Here is a 21,092-nt window from a genome sequence, read left to right on the forward strand (position 1 = left end):
TAGTCATCCAACTACATCTAAAAACACAACTCTCCTACATGTTTGAATATTGGACTCGATCATTTTCAAAAATTCACCACACATTACATGTAAAGCACTACGGTCAAATTTTTATCACAAAAAAACTCATTATCAATAAGAAAAAATTGGCAGCTGGAGGATGGCAAAGGAGATTTAAGTGACTCTAAAATGTTGGGCACAATTAACAAAGAAAACGGCCAGGTGATCGAAGGCATGATGATGGAGGCGATGGAAGGGACAATGATTGAGATGATGGAAGATACAATAATCAAGGTGAGCAAGTGCAGGCGCAAGCAGATAGCTACCTTTTATGTAGAAGGTTTAGTATATGGAGACAGTATATAGTGTCGCTCTGTGGTACTTTTGGTATTGTAAAATCAAAAATAAGAAGAATCCCTAAAAATCAAATTCCTCACTTTTAAAAATCCTAGCTTGTGTTAAAAGTTCTAAAAACAACATGCAGTTTGTTTAAAATTGTAACAATATTTTTTCCAATTATTTATAAGCATTCTAATAAAATCCAGTATTGTATAACATATGAATGCATATAGTGTAAATTGTTCCAAAAAACCATTGAAACATGTACATGATCATCTGAAACATCTATGAACATCTATGATTTTGAGCACTTCATATTTTTCAAATATGAAGTACTAACTTTAGTAACTTATAAATTTTTGTACAAATACAGGAACCCATACTTCATTAAATATTCTCACAACAGGGTGCACTTTTTACTTCAGTAGGAAACAAAAAATAAAATTTTGGACAAAAGTACCACAGAGCGACACTAGATACCAACACCCAACCTTAGAACCACCCATGTAGCAAAGCCAAATATATCGACAAGTGCAGTTAAGTTTTGTTCAGATGGAATCAACATCCATACAGTGAACAAAAACCATTATTCAAAGACATTGTGAGCAGTTGCAAAGCATCTGAAAACCACATTCTTTAGTCATAAGTTCCAGTATTGAATCCCAAGTTTGTAAACAGTTAAAATAAATAAATAAATATCACGGTTCCTTACTAGAGAATGGTGTAAAAATACTTTTGTATCTTCAATTCAAAAAGAATAGAAACGTAATTGAAAAAATAAAATACACATTGCTCCTGTAGTATTCTTGTCATAGTGAAGCATCGTAAGATGAGCAAAGAAGAAGATGCATGGTTGCTTGTGCAGTTACTCTGCAGTGCAACTATGAGTTCATTGAGCAATGAGATTGGAGCATGGCTGCTGATTAGATATCCACCCTGTGGATCGACACTTGAATGACTCTCACCGGAGTTTTTTGTCTGTGTGAGTGTGTGTCAACATTCATGTGAGTGACTGGAAATGAAGGTTTTGTATTGGCATAGTATCACCAGGGGGACGGAGTAACACAACTTCTGCGAGAAGTTCAAGCTGGAATTTGGAACAGCTGGAATCAAGCCAAGTGCTCGGTCGACAAGATGCATTTCCTTCGATCAGGTAATGTAGGAATATACCATGCTGGAAACATCATGACGTTGTGAAAATTTGTCCATCCTCCAGTTTTCACTGTTGGAGTGAGGGGGTAATGTGTCGTCCGAGCGCCGCTGTTTATAGTAGCAATTGAGTTTTTTGACCCATAACGAGCTTGGTCACAATTGCAAGAGCGGTGCAGTTACTGTCTTTCAGGTATTGAGAGCATCAGTTTTCGCCGCTCTTTGCAAGAAGACAAAGACAGGTAGATTAAACTCTCTGCACATGAATTTGCAGGATTCTGTGCTCATTCAACCGCAGATTGTTCTAAACCTCGCCTACCCTCAGGTTCATTCGAAGCACAGTTTGTCACCATCCAATTACACACTCCTATTCCCGTCCTAACCAATTTCTGATGTCTAAAATCCAATTCGTGCTTCCAACGGCACTAAAGCTGGCCTACACAAGCAGGATTGAGTCCTCCTGGTCCACCGTAAAAGAAGTAAGTCCCCCAATTCAAACTGTTCCCCATCTGAACCGAAATATCGTAGCAGTTGGGATCTGTTCGCTGCAAATTGCCTGGAACCATCAAAACCGCCGGATCGACGGGCACACCAGTATATCCAGTCCCAACATCCGTGAATGTGATGTCTCTGATATATGCAGCTAAAGGGTAGCCATAGCGAGGAAATGCACCGGAGCCCATCACAGTCTTCGTGTGAGCCGAACTATTTCTGTGATACTCGATCTCTCCTCCCCACTGTATCTGGCTTGCGCTCCCCTGCAAACAGGTGGGACCATAGATCGCCGCTGGCCAGTACCCAATCGGCGCATTGTTGATATATAACCACCAGTTACGCTGGGTTGGGTCGTATTGCACTGCAGTGAGAACTTCGGCCTGCACCTCATGAGACAATTCTGCAAGAGTGGTGGAGGACGGCATGGCGCCACCGATCACCCACCTGTTGTTGACTTGGACAAAGCCGGCGCAATTCAGATCGTAGCATCCTTATCCTTTGTAACCGTTCGCAGTCCAGAATACGAAAAGGTGAGGAGCAGATTCTTGGTTGTTTTTGTGTCGACGAGGAAACGTTTGCCAATCGACTTCGATTGTGCACTGAATGAAGCCAGGAGATATGGCATCAGCAATCCAAAGCTGGGACAGGCTGAAATCTGATGCACCTGCAACGGTGGGAGCATTTACACTGGAGATAATCGAAGTTCCATAGTAAGCACCAGGTACCACCGGCACGCTTGTCACGGCGTACTCATGAGTTTCTACGCCCCCCCGCTGCAGGAGCACTAGGGCTTTGCGGGGTTTGAGTTTTTCGCGAACGGACGCGGCTGCGGTCGTGTCGTTGAACTGGATTGTAGCCGTCGGGGCAACCGCCATGCTCCCGAGCAAACAATTGTGGGTGCGATTCCCCGCTTCGGAAAGGGTGATATTTGACAGATATCGACGGCTTCAACTGGATAATGTGGTCTCTAAGGGAAGGGTGATGAGCTGCGATTTGTCCCTCGATGGGTACACAATCTACCCAGCTACCGTCTGAAACCAGGTAAGATTGAGCTGGGGGAGCGTGCCTAGGCCTGTTGGTATCGTCAGTGTACGCCCGGAGTTTCAGCCAGGGTTCATCTTCGTGTAATCCCCTGCCAGCTTCGGTTGAGCCCATCATTAAGACCAACAAGTTGCAGGCAATCGCGAAGCAGCATTTCCACAATTGAGGGAGTGGTAGGCTTTTGATCGGAGAAGCCATTATTTGTTCCCGCCTAGCCACATCCGAATACCACTGCCGCAGTGTTTTGTAATGTGAGAAAGTAGAACATTTGAACACTGCGAAGATTTATGTGCGACGTAACCCGGAAGTGTGAACAGCATCATAAACGAAGTTGCCAATTACGATGAAGCAAGGACCTTGGAATTATCATAAGAGCTAACCGGCGTTAATCGACACCAGGTTTAACGTGTCAAGTCTCGTAACCGATTAGTCTAGATCAAGCAACAAAGTATTGAACAAGACATGACAGGTTCTGCACAGACTCACAATCGACTTAATAACCGGGATCGCTCCAACGAGGTCTGGAAAACAGTTGATCTATCCAGCCTGTGAAACAAACCTCCACTGTGATGCCGTTAAAAAGAAATGGAACCAGAGTATATTCCCCCTAGTGATACAAGACCTAAGTTGATCATGAGTTTGGCGACTCAGACCTCGCCTCAGATCCGATTCTCCAAACTCATGGTCAGCCGTCAAAGCCACTAAGTTATTCAAACAATATTTAAACTTATGCACCAGCTCTACTGGTGACCATCAGAGACATGTAGATGTTGACGGAGTCGACTCTGTTCAACGCTTAGCAGCCAATCTGCATTATTATTAACCAGGAGACGCAAGAGCCGATACTCAGCAGCAAACTAACACAAAACTCCTCAAATAATCCAAAAGTCCAATGTTCCCTCTCTACCAATTTTCCCCAGCACAAATCTCACTGTTGGGGTGTATAGAGTGCGACTTGGACCCGCCACATTTTCAGGTTCAGGTCCAAGATCTCGAAACTCTCATGGTCGCAACGCCTGCAGCGAAAATGTATTCTGCTAAGGACTGCACTGAAAGGTGTGCATATTCACAGACTTGTTCAAATGGAATGCTGGAGCTTGATGGTAGTGCTCTTGTGGTGAAGATGGAAACATTGGCGGCAATCACTATTGGGAGAAATATTCAGTATAGTACACTAGTTTCCAGTATAGAATACTATCTACTTAATTATGACCTTACAAAGAGTTGTGACTCTTGGTGTCACACTTGTACACATAATATATTGTGTGAGAATTGATCATATTAATATACAAGAGTTTTCCAACATGGTATCAAAGCAATAGAAATTTTTGATCCTTAGAAATCTTTAAAAAATGCTTTACAGAGAAAAAAATTGCTAAAAATATAAACTAGATTGTGATGACAACAATAATATAATCTATTGTAATAGGAAAGGTTGATGAAGAACTTGAAGTTCTTTAAACCATGAGAAGCAATTCTTAACCTGAAAATAGCAACGATAAAATTGAATTGATTAAGAATTAATTAATAAATAATTTTAATGCAACTTCAAATTAAGAATATTGAAGATGACACAAAAAGTGGACATCAATCATGTTTCAAAATTTGATGGTTCATATTTTAACATATGAAAACATAGATTAACACTAATCAAGGCTGAAAAGTTATGATTCATAGTAAGTGGTGAAGAATGATTATTAATGGAATCAACAATAGCTAAAGTTGCTGCCAAAATCCCAACTTTACCTACGATAGGAGTAAGAGGTATAAGCACATGGATAGACAAGGGTACCTTGTCTTTAACCATAATCAACAATTGCCTAGAAAACAACATTGTTTCATATATACAATCTTGCACAACAACAAATTCAGCATAGCAAGAACTTGTAAAAATATTTGAATCATATGATGCAATAACTAAGATGTATTTAAAAAATAAATTACATATCTTAAAAATGAAAGAAGATGATAGTGTTATTAAACACATACATACCTTTAGAGCACATATGGAATAATTGTTAGCAACAGGATCAAAAGTTCCAAATGATGAAGCAATTCTTACATTAATAAGAAGTTTGCTTTTAAGTTATAGATCTTTTATTAGCTCTTTGATCACATTAGCATCTTTGATAACAGGTGTGATCCAAGAAAAAACACTCATAAAAAACATGAGTTTAACATCTGATAATAATTTAACCTTTTATGTATGCAAGAAATTTCATAATAATAATAAGAAATTTTATTTTAATAAGAATTTCAAAAGGAGTCCACAAAGAAAGAATAGTACCTCCAAGCCACATGAAAAGAGCAATTTTTCTATTGACAAGAAGTATTTTTTTTTTATAAGAAACTTCATCACTTGATCAAAGATTGTAAAACAAAAATATCAATTAAAAATTATAATAATAGAAAAAAAAAACAAATATTATTATAAAATCAAATAAACTATATACAACAAAACTTATAATTAAAGAAAACTCAAATTCAATATGACATGTGGACTACAAAGCAATACAACATATATGTCATAAGTTAGCAGGATTTGTCAAATATATCAAAAATAAAGACAAACAAGTCATCTACTTAAAAGACAATACTACAACATATATCATAGATGGACATGGTGATGTAAATATCAAACTCATAAATGATGATGAAAAGATCATATCTGATGTATTACAAATACCATGACTTGCCAAGAATTAATTCTTTGTCAAACAATTGGATAAGGCAGAACGAGAAATTTACATAAAAGCTAGAACAACTACACTAATCAATAAATTTGGTAATACTATTGCAATCTACAAATTGAACCCTAATTTATATGAATTAGGTATAACAATACTTTTAAACAAGCCTCAAATTGTAATTCTAGCAACAATATAATTCAATAAAGCTGATTTCTAGCACCTAAGAGTAGGTACATAAATCAACAAAGACTCAAACAAATACAAACAATGGCAAAAAGAATTGGAATCTTGGATGAAAAGAAATTTACCTTATGTCAAGCTTCCATAGGAGGTAAACAACATAAGGAGAAGTTTTGTATACAAGATGCACAAAGAACTATCTAATTGTTAGAACTTGTACATTCTGACATTTGTGGCCTTAAAGAAGAAGGCACACATTCAGGATGTACTTACTTCATTACATTTACTGATAATCTAATAAGATATTGCCAAGTGTATTTGATGAAACATAAATCTGAAGCATTTGAAAATTTTACCTTATACAAAATAATTTGTGAAAAAACAAATAAGTTTCAAAATCAAAATCTTAAGATTTGATTGTGGAGGTGAATATAAATCAAATGAATTTAAAGATTTATGTAACAAAAAAATAATCAAATAAGAATATAGTATAGCTTATATATCACAATAAAATAGCATTTTTGAAAAGAAAAATAAAACATTAGTAGAAGTAGTTCTTGTAATGCTATCTTATTCAAACTTATCTAAAAAATATTAGAGTGAAGGACTCCTAGCTACCAATTACCTCCAAAATAGGAGCCTTACCAAATTTGTATAAGGTACAAAATTTCATTTGAATTACGGTACAAATGCCAACTAAATTTATCTTAACTTATAATATTTGATTGCAAATTTCATGTATTTATTCCTAAAGAAATAAGAAAGAAGTTAGACTCTCATTCACAAGAAACTATCTTTCTAGGCTATAGTGAAGAATCTAAAGCCTACAAACTTATAAATATACAAAATTAACAAATTCTTATTTCCAGAGATGTTTTTTTTAATGAAGATTTACATGCTTCAAAAGCAAAATACTTACCAAATGAAAATGAAAAGCTCTTACTAGACTTAGAATTATTTAAGCACCCTATAACAACTATAAGGACCAATGAGCAAAATATCCCTCCTATTCAAGGAATGTCTTCACCATCAATGCCACACCTCCAAGACATCCATGTATTTGATCAATATCTACTACCTAGTACTTCTCAAAATATGGAAGAACAACTTCCTTCTCACATTGATGTCATTGACAACTACTATTATTATCCAATGATGATGAGATATTACCTCTTGAACATGATGAAGCTCATTCCACATTGCAAGATTCAAATTTTCCTTTTAGTTCTCGACCAACAAGAATTATTAAACCAACCACATGGTTATTAGAGTCTATACAAGGATCAAAAGAATATAAATGTCAATGTCATAGGCATCACTAAGTCCACCTTATTTCTACCATCATAGAAGCTCCAAACTCCATTCAAGAAGTAATGAAGAGGGATAATGCTCAAGCATGGCAAAAAGCAATTAATGCTAAAATTACATCCTTAAACAAAAATAATAAATAGAAAATGATAAATTTACCACCCTAATTGAAAACCAATCAGTTCAAAATGGATTTTTAAAATCAAAACTAAAGCTGATGGAAGTATTGAGAAGTATAAAACAAGGCTAGTTATAAGAGATTTCATCCAAGTTCAAGGCCTTGATTACTTAGAAACATTCTTTCCCATAGTCAAACTTAACTCTATCAAAGTTCTTCTTGTCTTAGTCACTCAACATAATTTGGAAATATATCAACTAGATGGAAAAATAGCATTTTTAAATGGTTTTATAGAAGAAGATACATATATATGACTATTCCAGAAAGATTACCTCCTACATATACTAACAAGGTATGTAAATTAAATAAATCCCTCCATGATTTTAAACAATCTTCTAAAGCTTGGTATCAAAGATTAAATCAATACTTACTTCTTCATAAATATCAACATCTAGAATCATATGCAAACATTTAGATCAAAAGAAAAAAAAAAAAAAAAAAAATTACTATAATTACAATCTATATTGATGATTGTATCATTATTAGCAACAAAATTTCTTTAGTTCAGCAAGTAAAAAACATTTTACAAGAATAATTTGATATGTCAGATGAAAAAAAAAAAAAAAAAAAAATTACATTCTAGGCAATGACATTCTAAGAAACCAAAAAGAAAGATGGATAATCCTCTATGAAGCCAAATATTTAACAAATAAACTTCATGAATTTAATATGTTGAGTTTCAACCCATTAAGTAGTCCAATTCAAGTAAGAATTTATTTGAGTAATGAAGATTACATTACTTTCTAAGATTATTTCTATTCTTGAATTATTGGCATTTTAATGCATGCCATTGTTAATTCCAAACTAGATTGTGTTTATGCTATTAGCAGTTTAGCCTAATATCTTTTTAAACTAGGCTCTACACACATTCAAACTTTGAAAAGAACTATGAGATATATAAAAGGCACATTAAATTTTTGAATTAAATATCAACATTTATCTCACATTGATATTCTACATGGTTATTTTGATGCAGATAGGATAGATGACAAGGGCATGTATTGTTCCACATCTGGATTTTTCTTCTTACTAGATGGAGGAGTTATCTCTTCGAGCAGCAAGAAATAAAAATTTGTAGCTTTATCATCTATAGAATCAAAATACATGGCTTTAACAAAAGCCACAACTAAAGCCATATACTTAAGAAAGTTATTATATGAACTTGGATTTTCTCAACATGTATCAACCACCATATATTCAGATAGTCAAAGTGCCATTACTCTTAGTAAAAATCAAAAATATCACTCTAGAAGCAAATATGAGGACATACAATACTATTTTACTAGAGAAAAGATCCTTGCCAAGGAAATCAAATTGAAATATGTGCCAACCACACATATGAGAGAAAATATATTTACAAAATCTCTTTCCAAACAAAAACATTTCCAATCCTTATCTCAACTAGGTATGTATCTAATTCCTCTAATTCTAGAACAAGCTAATTGTTCTACCATCATTCAAGCCTTGCTGATCTATTCAAAATAACAAGAAATTTCACAACCTTCATATTTTGATACATCATGGAGTAAGAGACAATCTAGTTAGTAAATTTACTCCAAATCCATGACATTTTAAAATATCAGTCCTATCTATCCAACATGCTGCTTTTGAGCTTGCCGCAATCCAACTTGGTGCAATAGAATATTATACTCTGTTGTTGGGCTAGTTGCAAAGTCTGTCCCAAAGAATACAACAGAGCCTATAGTAGCACCTCCTATTGAGTCAGTCGCAGAGCTTGCGGCGGAGCTCGCACCCATGCTTGTTGTAGAGCTGGTTGCACATTGTTGCTTTTTGGATTATTACTATGGTCTTCGTTGAGCAACAGTTGATCATGGAATAGCCAAAAATAAATAAATAATTTGATTTCTAAAGCATCGTTGAATCGATAGCAATTTAATTTAATTTAATTTTTATTTTATTGTTTCAATATTATTCGTGGTACATCATTTTAGTGCCATGGTGCTAAATGTGTGCTTTTCGATGAGTTGAATCTAAGTTGTGCCATGTGTGCAAATGAAAGAAAAATAATTAATTCAAAGATTAATGTAAACTTTGACTACTAATAGTTGGATTCTAGTAATTTTCTTTGGATTTTTTGTGTTGTTCTTGTTTATTGTTAAAAATCAATTCAAGCTTATATTAAATTTGTAAGTTAGGTGTGTTTTGGTCTTCTATCTTTCATTTTTTTTTTTTCTTAATTCTAATTTTGATTAACTAAATATATTATATTAACTAGGTTAATTTTTTTAATAAATAATGTATATTTAGAAATATATATTTTTAAGCTTTAAATAATATAAAGCTTACTTATATACTCAAAAATAAATAAATAAATAAAATTTTACTCTAAAGTTATTTTCAAATATTAGTATGAGGCTTTATTTGGTCATTGCATTACTAACAAATAGAATGCTAAATAGTATCATAATATGTGTATTTATAAAACTTGATCTAACAAAACAACATATGATATTTGTGTAGCTTGTAAATTATTAGGATATATTTGTTTTTGATAAATTTTGTACCAATTCAATATGTTTTTATAGAATTATTTGATTCTTTTGCAATTAATACAAGTTTTGACAAGTTTTTGTATCTATTTTCTTACACTTAGTTAATATTATTATTTAGATAGTAGGTAATGACTTGAACTCTTAGATTTCTTTCACTTTATTATTTCATGGAATGCTATTATTTGTCGATACATGGTTAAGAGGGTGGATTCAATTAATTAAATAATTCTATGGTTTTTTATTTTAGGTCAATAAACCACAATAAAATAGTATCCACAAGTTAATCAAAGTTCTTTAAAAACAAATATATAATGTAATAATTTATTATGATTTTGTATATTATTCTTTTCAATATGTATATTTGATGTTTGATGTTTCTTTGTTTTTGAAAGATGATTGAAGCTTAATTTTAATTCTAATAACAATAGTTCTTTAGTTAAAAGAGTTCTTCAAAAGAAATTTGGATTTTCATATTATTTTGATTTGTAACACACTTTGATTGGAAAGAAGATTTTTTCTAACACTAAGATTTATTTATTTCTTTTCTTTGTTTAATTAAATAATTTACAAGAGGTAGTCTTTTTCTAATATTAATCATATGGTGAAGCCTAAGTAGATTTTAATTTACAAAGAACTACTTTGAAAGTTTATTATTATTGTCATACCTTTACAACATACTACCAATTGTATTGACTTCCTAATATTCTGACTCTTAATAGAAAAGAGGTGCATATTGGAAGAAGAAGAAGAAGAAGAAAAAAAAAAAAAAAAAAAAAAAAACTTCATATCTTCTAAGTTATTTGACCTTGACTTGATTTTAAGAGATTTTGTTTGGATATTATATTAGGAATGTTAATTTTTGAATTAGTTTTAGAATTATAAAGGAGTATGTGGGCTTTAAATTAATCAAATATAATAGTTTTTTTTTTTACATTAATAATGGTTTTCCAATACATAAATTTGATATATGCTTTTAAATTATTTCTTGTGGTCAAGAATCTTCTAATATTGTAGTCAAATCCACGTGTATTTTGAATCCTCTCTTTTAAATAACTAGTTTCTGCACTTCATATCATGGTGCATTTTTAATCTTTTAGTATTTTTTTTTTGTAAGTAGTTCAATTCATCATCTCAATTAAAAACTACTCTCTAAGTTAGTAATTTAAAAAATGTCCATGAAATATTTAACTTCAGAATAAAGCAGGTTACAACCAAAAGCATTTAAAATTTCTCACTTAAACAAATTAAGCACAATTTTGAAAGACATTGCAGTAAACTTTAAACCATGACTTGAACTTGAAAATGTTGTGATTATGCTTTGCGTTTTGAATTAAAAATGTCCTCATCACCTTCATCATCATACAACTCATCAATTCAGTTATTCAACCACAAATTAACTCTTCACTTGCATGAATATAATGATTTAGTTCCACATCATTTTTTTTCATATTATTTTATTGCTTTCACAATCAGACATATGCAGCAATATACGAACTGCCGTGAAACCCTCTCACTTCTGTATACATTAGTCAATCACAGACACCGTTATACGTAACAATTTTTACAACAAAGTTGGAACATGATTTGCAGCATCAGATTGTTCGCTTCAAACATTCGTAGTGTTTTCGGAGATTCATCTTGTTACTACCAAAGATGTTCGTAGATATGGAGCTTCGAACTATTATGGAAACAAACCCTAGATTTCTAGGTTGAAATAAAACCCTAATGATTGCCGGGTAGCGCCGCACCGTGGAGCTTTTGGGTCAACAAATAGCACTTCCTTCGTCCATTCTTTCATCGTCTTGTATTCGCCGTAGAGTCTTCACCGTAGAGCCTTCTGGTTGTGTCGTCGGTGTCCATGACCACTTCAGCGTGTATTATGTTGGCTCCCTTTGCGGTCAGATTTGTAGAGTCAGTTGGTTCGATTTTTTTGTTGCTGTGTGCTTCTGGAGTAGGTCTTAGTTGGTGGTGGGTTTGCTTTAGTCTTGGGCTTGTGGGTTTGTTTCGTGGAGAGAGGATGTGGGTGATTTTGATGATATGATATGCAAGTCTAACTCAGCGGAGGCCTAGCAATCTTGCTATGGGTCACAACAGACAGCTGACACATCCTCTTGGTATCATATGTTTGTATTACCATTTGTATGTATTAGGGATAATTTGTCTCACCTTTAAGGCAGAGCATCAGAGCGGTTGGACTTGAAACACCCAGCTATGGCTTTAGATGCTTTGAGGTGCAGACCAGAGAGATGTGAACCCCTCCGGGATCTGGTGACTCCTGAGCTTAGAGCCTCGAAAGGGTTGCGACATTTGTTTGATAATGTGTCCGCTTGTCTTAAGGGTTTGTGGTAGAATACTATGAATGTGTCTAGGGTTAACCATGAGGCCATGACGAGAACTTTTTCCCGAATACGAGGCGAAGTGCCTTTGAGATGTACCTTTTAATTCTGAGCCTACTTGAAGTGACCAGCTGAAGATTAAGGTTGATGGCACTGTGCACTGACTTTTATTCACCGAAACTGAATTAAATAGAGCTGGGAAGGTTTTTCTCACGCTTCCCCATGAAATGAATTGTCATGTGTGAGAAGCACTGTTCAGTTGTGTCTCAGAATATTGGTAAAATCAACATGATTAAGTGACTGACGAACACACAAACCACATGACCAGATAGTGTCATGCAACATAGTCCAAGTTATGGTTAACAAACTACCGGATATAAAGGCAATGTATTGGAACGCTCCAGTTTTTATAACCTTGCACTATGAAATGGTTTCAGAACTGTACATGACCCATTCCATTTACTAATTTGGAATTGTGGTTTGAGTATAGCAAATTCAGTGTCATCCAAACACCTACATCATACCTGAACTGACTCTGCGAAGACTGTATCGTGGCAATAAATGTCATATGGGACGAAGGGCGGATGGGTGGTAACCATGACAAATCAATGTAGCCACTCCTGATAGTTGGTCACGGAATGAAAACGCGATCTGGAAGAGCCCCAGCTTTTAGGTCGCGGTATCAACACGCTGTACACGCTTGCCGAGAAAGCTTGAGTGCCTTGTGCAAGTCACTTTTTCTGCATCTCCCAAACCCCTGCATCCGGACAAATAGATCATCGTTCACGCTTTGGTGCCAGTTGCGCGCTCATTCTCAGAGTTGCTCATAGTTTCTAATGGAATTCGGGAGATGGGGAGATGGCAAACACCTTTTTCCTGACGCTTAGGTTCTCTGTTTTCGTGTTCAAAGATGAAGCTGAGGATGATTAGTTGTGGGAGAAGTTTATTGTCAGGGGATTGGGAAAGGCAGGTTTTTGTGCCATGGGAAAGTTCTAGAGCCTACAGCAGAGACGCTTAATTTCGTCGCCGTGCATGTGAAGATTGTGGAGGGTCTGTAGGCATTCACTAGCACTCTCTGGATTGTTGTTGTCTGGTTGACGCTGTGGAATTGACGTTTGGGAGCGATTTGGGTTATTCGAATTTTTGAGAGAAGTATTGTGACTTATTTGGACGCAATGGCCAGTTCAGACTTGATAGAATCACCTTTGGGCACACCAATACCCTACGTACCTCCTTCAAGAGGAGGTTCAATTGTACGGAGAAGGTGGCCGTCCGTGAGGGCTTCTGCTGCGAGGAAGAGCGGGCTCTCGCTCTCAACCGGCACTAGATCCTCCCTGAATGGCGGACCGCCGTCGTCAAGGAAATCCAGGGCAAAGTCGGGGGACCTAAAGCTCAGGAGCGTTAGCCAGGTCCAAACATTCTTCAAGGAGCGGACCTTGAGCAAGGCTGATGCTTCCATTCGTGATCGCACGGCTAGTGAAGGACATCTCTTCCTCAAGGCCCTTGCTACCGATGCTCCCTTCCTTGAGGTAAGGGGTGAATCCTTCAATGCTTGGCTCTCAATTACTAAGTTTCCATCTGAATTGAGATGAATGTCCTCGCTCTTCATGCACATATATAAATAATATTGTCGTTATTCAGTGCAATTTGAAGCTCAAGCTGCCCTAAAGTGGTTTCGTCACTCTTGCATAATTTGTGTGCTCGGATTCAGACCAAACTAATTGGACAGCATAATGTTTCACTCAACTTTACTCTTTCCAGCTGGCTCTATTTATTGGTTCATTGTTTATTTAACCCTGGCTTTTAGCTGTGACGATAACTCACCTCAAGGTCACTTTGTCCAGAGCTAATGTATTTCAAGTGTGCAGACCTTCAAGAGGGAGCCACCTTTGTCAAAGGAATCGTCGTCGTCATCTGAGGAATACGAAGTAGCTTCTTTCTGGCATAAATTTTGAAGTTGAATGTCTTCTGTTCCAAGTACTTGCTGTCTTATGTAACAATTTACTTGTTCGATCCGTGTGGTTAGTCATGTGTCCTTGTCGTCAAGTTTCAAACTTTCTAAATAGAGTGTTAATGCTGGCGTGACTATGCATACTAGCATAACTTCTATCTTCTCCTGGTGGAGCAGGGTATACTGGATGAGGAATTGACAGGCCTTAACAAGAAGGCAAAAGACCTTGAAGCTGGCGGCATCAAACTGTCTCCACCTGAATCAGAGTTGGACGATGTCTGCATGTCCGTAATTTAATCGTCTCATTTCTTTCACTGAGATAGAATCTGAACATATTCCAGGATGAATCCTTACATTAGCTTTTGTCTCTGAAGTAATTCCTGATCGCGGTAGGTTTCTATTTCTATGTTTTCACGTTGGTTTTGTATTTTCGTTGTGGTTCGTTTTTATTCCTCGATGATTTGTGTGAGCATGTCTTATTGATTTGCTGGATCGGTAAACCCTTTGAGCAGTGAATGGGCGAAAATGCCATTCGTCATGCCATCCGATGAGAAAGTGTATCATATTCGAGCCCTCTCAAAGAAGAAGGAAAGGGAGGATGCGCAGAGGGATATGTTTCGTTCTGTACAAGACAAGACCACATTTGCATCTAGATCTGCAGCTTTTGTTGGCTCAGAGAGGCTAAAAAATGTCAGCAATTTTTAACTCATTTCATATGTATGTGTTTGTATATATATATATATATGTGTGTGTGTGTGTGTGTGTGTGTGTGTATGTATGTATGTGTGTGTGTGTGTATATAATCATATTCTTAGTTCACTGTGACTTCTATGCTGATTAATGATTGGTATGGAATGGATGCAGGAACTGAAAGCAATGGATCAAGAAATGGAGCAGCTTTTGCTATCGCTGAAGCAGCAGCCACCTATGCTTCAAACATGTTACTATCATCGTGATAAGGCGAGATGGATTTGGATTCAACATATAATTTCATATTCTATTTGTCGATGAAATGACATATGAAGTTATTCCACTTCCCTGACCGTCTCTCTTTCCTACGCTTAGGAAAACCTGCAAGAATTTGTTGCAAAGAAGAGAGAAATTTTCTTTGTTCAAATGAGCTTGGATACGAAACGATCGGAGATTCGCAAGCTTGAAGAACGTATTTTTCAGCGAGAAGAGGTTTCGACTTCGCTTTCAAGTTTGCTTTCAAAATTGTTACCACCTCTACTTGAGAGCTTTTGAGAAGCATCATCATACAATGATAGACTTAAAGGTTGCATAGTATTGTTTGGATATTTTTGTTATCTCTTGAAACCAGTTGGCTGCTACGCACGGGAATCTTCGATCAAAGCGTATTTCAGTTTCTGTCCTTGAACAGTAATGAATGCTGTCGTCAAAATTCTAATAGGCACTCAGAAAAAGTGAAGAGATGCTAGAGGAAGACAGTATCGAGTTCGATGCATTTCTCAAAAAGAACGATGAAAAGGTCTGAACCATTCTTTCTTCTCCGCTTATTAAAGTGATATCACTCTCTCGTATTTTGTCTCTTGTTTTGCACGTCAAATCTCCAAAAGACGCCTTTCTCTTCCATTTTTCTAGATATCTTGAAACCTACTCCTCTCGAACCGTAGGAAATACATTGCTATAGCTTATTATAGAATTCAATAGAACCAGGGAAATTTATGTATATTGTCTTCGCAAATTTAAAATTTGAATTCGCTTTTTTAGATGCAAGAAGCCCTCAAGAAAGCAGAAAAGAACACCAAATTGAAACAAGACAAGGTGACATTTCATCCCAGCTTAATATCCTAACAAATAATCGCCTTTAGTCCAACCTAATTTCTTATTCATATATATATATATATATATATAATCTTTATGAGTGCACTCATCGAGCCAACCACGTTCATACAACGTGCCGCAGGTGATGGAAATCAAGAAGTTGAACACTGAAATGGGGATTGTGAGGGCCGAAGTGAGCAAGGTAGGTCACACATTTCCTTATCAGATGCTGTTCTCAATCCGATCGCAATCATTGACAGTAATCTTACAGCGTCTTAGGGCTTCCTTCATACAGCACCACAGCTAAGTGACCTCTCATTCTATGACGAACTGATGTGGAAGCACCTTAGAGATAGAAGTTTTGAAATAGTTTCTAGATACAGGGGTACACAGCTGGGTTATTCAACTTGGAGGGTCCCACTAAGAAAGTCCGTGGCATGGAATACCTGGTGTGGGTTGGGATGAAGACTGCAGTATGAAGAGCAACTCGAAGACTGCAAGAAGTACAAGGAATTTCTGGTGAGGCTTACTCCCTTCGAGTGGTTTGAAGAGCAAGCTATTCTGAAGTCTGAACGAGAAGAGCAGCGCCGAAACCTTGCTAGTCAAGGTACTTGTTAGAGGCATAATCCCCATTACTCGAATTGCATCACTCATCGGACGGATCAATTTGTTTACAACATCTGATAACAGAACTACATTAATAACCAGACCCGTTTTGAGTTAGGTGTTACGACGCCCACTGAACCGGAAGAGGAGGAGGAAGTGACATATTTTCAGCATCCTCATCAGGTCCCACCATAGAATGAAATTATTTTAGAAAAAATTAAATATAAAAATGCTAATTCAATCTATATATATATATATATATATATATATATCCTCTTTCTTTGTTTGAACATGTGTTACTTCTAAAACACGTAACCATGTATTGTTACTTAATTCATATAGCCATAAGCTTTTGGGGAGTTTTTAATATCATGGAAAAGAAACTGAATTTACAATGAATGTGCAATTGAAGCTGCTAGAGATCTACAACGACATAGAAGTTTCAAATCTTGCGCTTCTACAACAATGCCAAGAAATAGAGGGCATGCTTGAGTCTTTTAAAACCAAAATGCGAGATGCAAGGGCTACAAACGACACTGATATTAACAGCTTGCGATCCCAACTTGCTGTATATTATTGGAACACTAACCACACACGGTTCTAAGTATCTTCTATTTGTTCGGACTTCAATGCATAAGCATTTGCTTGAGTCTAGAAAGTAGTCAGCTTCCCTGATAATTTGCAAGATTAGGAATAACTCAAACTTAGTACCCTACTTGTGGTTGTGGCTTTATATGTTCTAGGCTTTGCAAGCTCAGGTGAGGCTAGAAGATGAAAAACAAGCAACTCTGAAGAGGAACGCGAGCCTAAACGTGGAGGGCACGGAGCATGAGATTACCTTTGAAATGCTGTGCACCAAAGTATTGTCCACGTATTTGAGGTGTGGAATGGATCCCGACCCGAGCCTTGGAACCCTGCAAATGCTCTCCATGATTGAGGTGTAGATTTGAGGCACAATTAACTCCTCCATTCTCTATCATCTTTGACTTATATTTACAGCTTTCATGAGTCACCGACCTAAAATAGAATTAAGCTGAATGACAACCATGTGTTTTCCGCATGGCGCTTCGTTGTTGATAACTCCTAGAGTTTGTGGTTGTGCAGCAAAGGATGGAAGATGGTCTGCAGATGTTGAAAGGCATCCCACAGGAGTTCATGAAGGCTACGGAAAAAGCTCGTGAGAAAGAACGACGAGAGAAGGCCCGAGAAGATAATATGACCGCACTGGCAGCAGCTTTGGAGGAGCGTCGGCGGAAAGCCCTTGCTCGTTCCAAGGTATGTTTCCTCCAACTTTCTCGCTAGTAATCAACCGATGAAGAATGAATGCATTCTTGCATGATATCTGCTAATGTCACTGCTTCATTTCTTGTTAGCAGGCCCCAATCCCGAAAAGGATAGGGAAGCCTCCCATGCCGCGGTCGTTCCTGCCACCGAAGAAGAAGAAAGAGGGCGTCGATAAGAGCGGAGAAAGCGATGACGCTGAGTTTGCCGAGTTCCTGGGTCGTGATTACTGATCCACGCCACTCTTTTGGGTGCATACAGAAACTCCGGCAATGCTGGTTAAACTCTTTTACAGAATCTAAGCAGCGCCCAATTTGAGAAATTTGAAAAAAAGTTTCGGAATGCACACCGATCATGGAATCCCTTGCTACAGGGCTTTTATCCAGGATGACATTACTCTCGACTACTCAAGTGTGTTGATCTTTGACCTCGTGCTGATTCTTGTGAAGCATGTGTACAGAATGGTAGCCAACCACAATAGTGAGCTTATACTAGATAGTTATTTCATTTCAAATCCTTGAAATGATGAAGGTTTTTTTTTTCGGGAAACGAGGAGCGATTTCCTTCCGGTTGGCTGGCGTTCTATTGAACCAGGCGCTGGAATCATCACGAATCGTGTGTTCTGCTTGTTGAACTCCTCGATGAACACAAATGTAGATATCATTCACGAGTTTGCAATGAAAACATCTTATCCTATCTTTAAGAGAAAGTCTAGGTTATGTAATCTGTTGTCGTGCTGTTTGAGTTGGTACGCTGCATCCTAATGCATGCCACTCTGGATTGTTGCGTCTTGAACCTCACGATTTGAAGTGATGCAAAATGCTTCTTCAAAATGCCCGCTGCCAATATGAAACGCTAACTTAATAAAACTGTTAACCTGAAAGTCATAATTTTAAGTTACATGTGCACAATACTTGTCTTTTCCTATTTAAAATCCTTGTTTCCGCTTCACAATGTTCAAAATATTAGAGGCCCTCTGACAAAGGGGATATATTAACCAAATATCCGGCTCAACCAAACAGATAGCCCAGTGACGACTGGCCGCCTGGAGATGCTTGCACTCTGGTGCTTGGGCGATCCTGTTTCATGGGCCACAAACATACTCATCAATGTGACATGATCTTCAGAGAAACAAGAGAATGTGCTTATTTTGGGACATGCAATATACTGCACAAAATTTTAGAGCACTGATTAACTACATGAGAAGAGTAATATTATATATGAACATTTCATGGTTGGCTGTAATTAGGAGTTCTGTGAAAGCGAACCGCCCTAAATAGGTGTTACCTGCAATCCCTCTATCACGATCTCTGTCAGAGCAGTGATATTTCCACATTTGCATCCAAAATGTTACGCTTCCAGCAATCGTAACGAGTACATTATAATCAAATTCAATAAGAGAGGCTACATCATCACCTAACAACAATAAGTTTGGAACTTTTCACTGACCGTGATGAAGTTGCCACAGTTTTGGCCGTCTACGCGCTGGTAGTTATTGTTTGTTCGTCCCATTCTGCCTTGTGGCGTGTCCCTCTCATCATGAAAAACTTTGCCAGCAGCCGGCTTCTCAATTTCTGGAGAAATTAAAGGACGGGACGAGCCGTGGAGTGAATTTCTTCGGCCACTAACACCTACACTTTGTCGCTCGTTAACAGGTTCTTCATGGATACTTTGCTGCAGGGGTCTGCTTTTTGGAAAGACGCGGGGTTTATCATCACCTCCGAACAAGTAGCCAAGAGAGCTATATCCTCCACCGCAACTCTGACCTCGTTGGAACATTCTCGCTCACTGTCTGACTTAACTACGGATCTCAGTCCTGAAAGAACCTCAAGAGCAACGTAGTATCGCTGTCTGACTTAAGGTCGGGCCTCAGTCCTGAAAGAACCTCAAGAGCAACGTAGTAACATGTTAATCCAACATTCCTTATCAGCAGCATCACACTGATCAGCAACGTTATATAACCAGCAAATTCAAAGGATGCCGGACTCGCAGAATGGCTTCACATAGCATTCTAATCACACTATGCAAGATCCTAGGTCCGATCAGCGAAGAAAAACACGGTTTAATATTCTTGAATGCAGAAGAATGAGATCAAAACTACGGATTTTCGGGGTGGAAGGATTCCATGAACGAATCCGATACACATTCCGCCGCAAAAGACAAGTCAAGGTATTCTGGACGAGAATTAAAGTTTCAAGTACAATAAAAACTCAGAACCTCTGAAGAGACAACTAAAAAAATCTCACTGTCGAATCAGAAACGAAATGACTCCACATCCAAAAAGACGAAAACTTCATTTCTACAAAGTAACGTTTCACCTCCTGCAAAGTATCCCTCATTCAATTCAACAAGTTTACTGGTTAGGTTAAGTTATGAATGCTTTGAGCCACATTCAGATACAGAACCACATCAAGCAAGCCAGATTCAACGATATCACTGCATCTGACCAATTACAACCATCAATTCTGATCACAATCTCCGAGGCCAATCCACAGTCACTACAATCCCAGTCGCTGCGTAACAGCGAGATGATATACTCTTCAACAATCATACCCCAGTGAGAAGCAAATGTCATCTAGAGGAGACAATTTTGCAAGCATCACATGACCTCGCGGATACAAGCAGTAACCACACAAGAGATACATGTCAAGCTTTACATGCAGCACATGAACGCCGAGATGTTAAGCGCGACAACATTAAAAATCCTTGTACATTCATTTCCTCACCCCTTCCGAATTAGTTACAGCGACGAATAAACTCCACTTCGTGGATGCCGCTTCTCGATTCTCCAACTGCAAGTTACGCGTTCTTAAAAACAAGTAGTTAGAGAAAATTAAGAAGACTTAAGATGAGGGAGGTAGAAACACGAGAAGCAATCGACATGGAAATGGGAATGGGGGGCGAGGAGGAGAGGAGACGATGGAGGAGCGCGCGCGAGGAACTGCTCAATTAAATGAGAATCGGGCCGCTGGGGGCAATTAATTAACACCTTTCTAATCTCTTCCTGCTAAGGCATGGTTAATTAAGCTCTCCTAATCCTCCGCCAGTTTAGCTAAATCATGCATCTTAATATCCCGTGACATCCCCGCGAATGGTTCTCGTGAAGGTGAGTTCATCCACGAGGTCGATTGAACATCGTGGATGGAAAACAATAAATGGATGATTTTATGCTCTGTTCACATTGGTCAGACCCTGACGGAGGAAGTTACTTGGATGCTGTGGTGATAATTGCAGTAAATT

At 37.3% G+C, this 21,092-nt stretch overlaps 2 protein-coding genes across 4 annotated transcripts; one reads left to right on the forward strand and one right to left on the reverse strand.

The window, feature by feature from the left end:
• The first annotated feature begins 11,304 nt into the window (after positions 1-11,304).
• On the forward strand, positions 11,305-18,548 carry LOC112292511 (cilia- and flagella-associated protein 100). 2 transcript variants are annotated; one of them, XR_016506518.1, is made up of 15 exons: positions 11,305-13,758; positions 14,098-14,157; positions 14,358-14,464; positions 14,693-14,870; positions 15,045-15,140; positions 15,246-15,362; positions 15,592-15,669; positions 15,912-15,965; positions 16,108-16,167; positions 16,440-16,572; positions 16,690-16,754; positions 16,984-17,139; positions 17,315-17,451; positions 17,676-17,846; positions 17,948-18,548. XR_016506518.1 is itself a non-coding variant. In XM_090256158.1 (15 exons), exons 1-15 carry the CDS (start codon positions 13,405-13,407, stop codon positions 18,083-18,085), a joined length of 1,962 nt encoding a protein of 653 aa, XP_090112284.1. In that variant the 5' UTR covers positions 11,307-13,404; the 3' UTR covers positions 18,086-18,548. The 2 variants fall into 2 exon arrangements, 1 of the variants encoding a protein (XP_090112284.1); XM_090256158.1 differs by having other exon boundaries at positions 11,307-13,758; positions 17,315-17,509.
• Positions 18,549-18,700: 152 nt separating this feature from the next.
• Positions 18,701-20,839, reverse strand: LOC112292513 (protein SPIRAL1-like 5). Of its 2 annotated transcripts, none has more exons than XM_024541071.3 (3): positions 20,510-20,839; positions 19,302-19,727; positions 18,701-18,931 (listed from the first exon to the last, which is right to left on the reverse strand). In XM_024541071.3, the coding sequence occupies exons 2-3, from the start codon at positions 19,629-19,631 to the stop codon at positions 18,863-18,865; spliced, it is 399 nt and encodes a 132-aa protein (XP_024396839.1). In that variant the 5' UTR covers positions 19,632-19,727; positions 20,510-20,839; the 3' UTR covers positions 18,701-18,862. The 2 variants fall into 2 exon arrangements, with proteins under 2 accessions (XP_024396839.1, XP_024396838.1); XM_024541070.3 differs by having other exon boundaries at positions 20,579-20,838.
• Positions 20,840-21,092: the final 253 nt, after the last annotated feature.

The sequence above is a fragment of the Physcomitrium patens genome, chromosome 15 (assembly GCF_059467195.1).
Source record: "Physcomitrium patens ecotype Gransden chromosome 15, ASM5946719v1, whole genome shotgun sequence".
In the NCBI taxonomy this organism is placed as follows: domain Eukaryota; kingdom Viridiplantae; phylum Streptophyta; class Bryopsida; order Funariales; family Funariaceae; genus Physcomitrium; species Physcomitrium patens.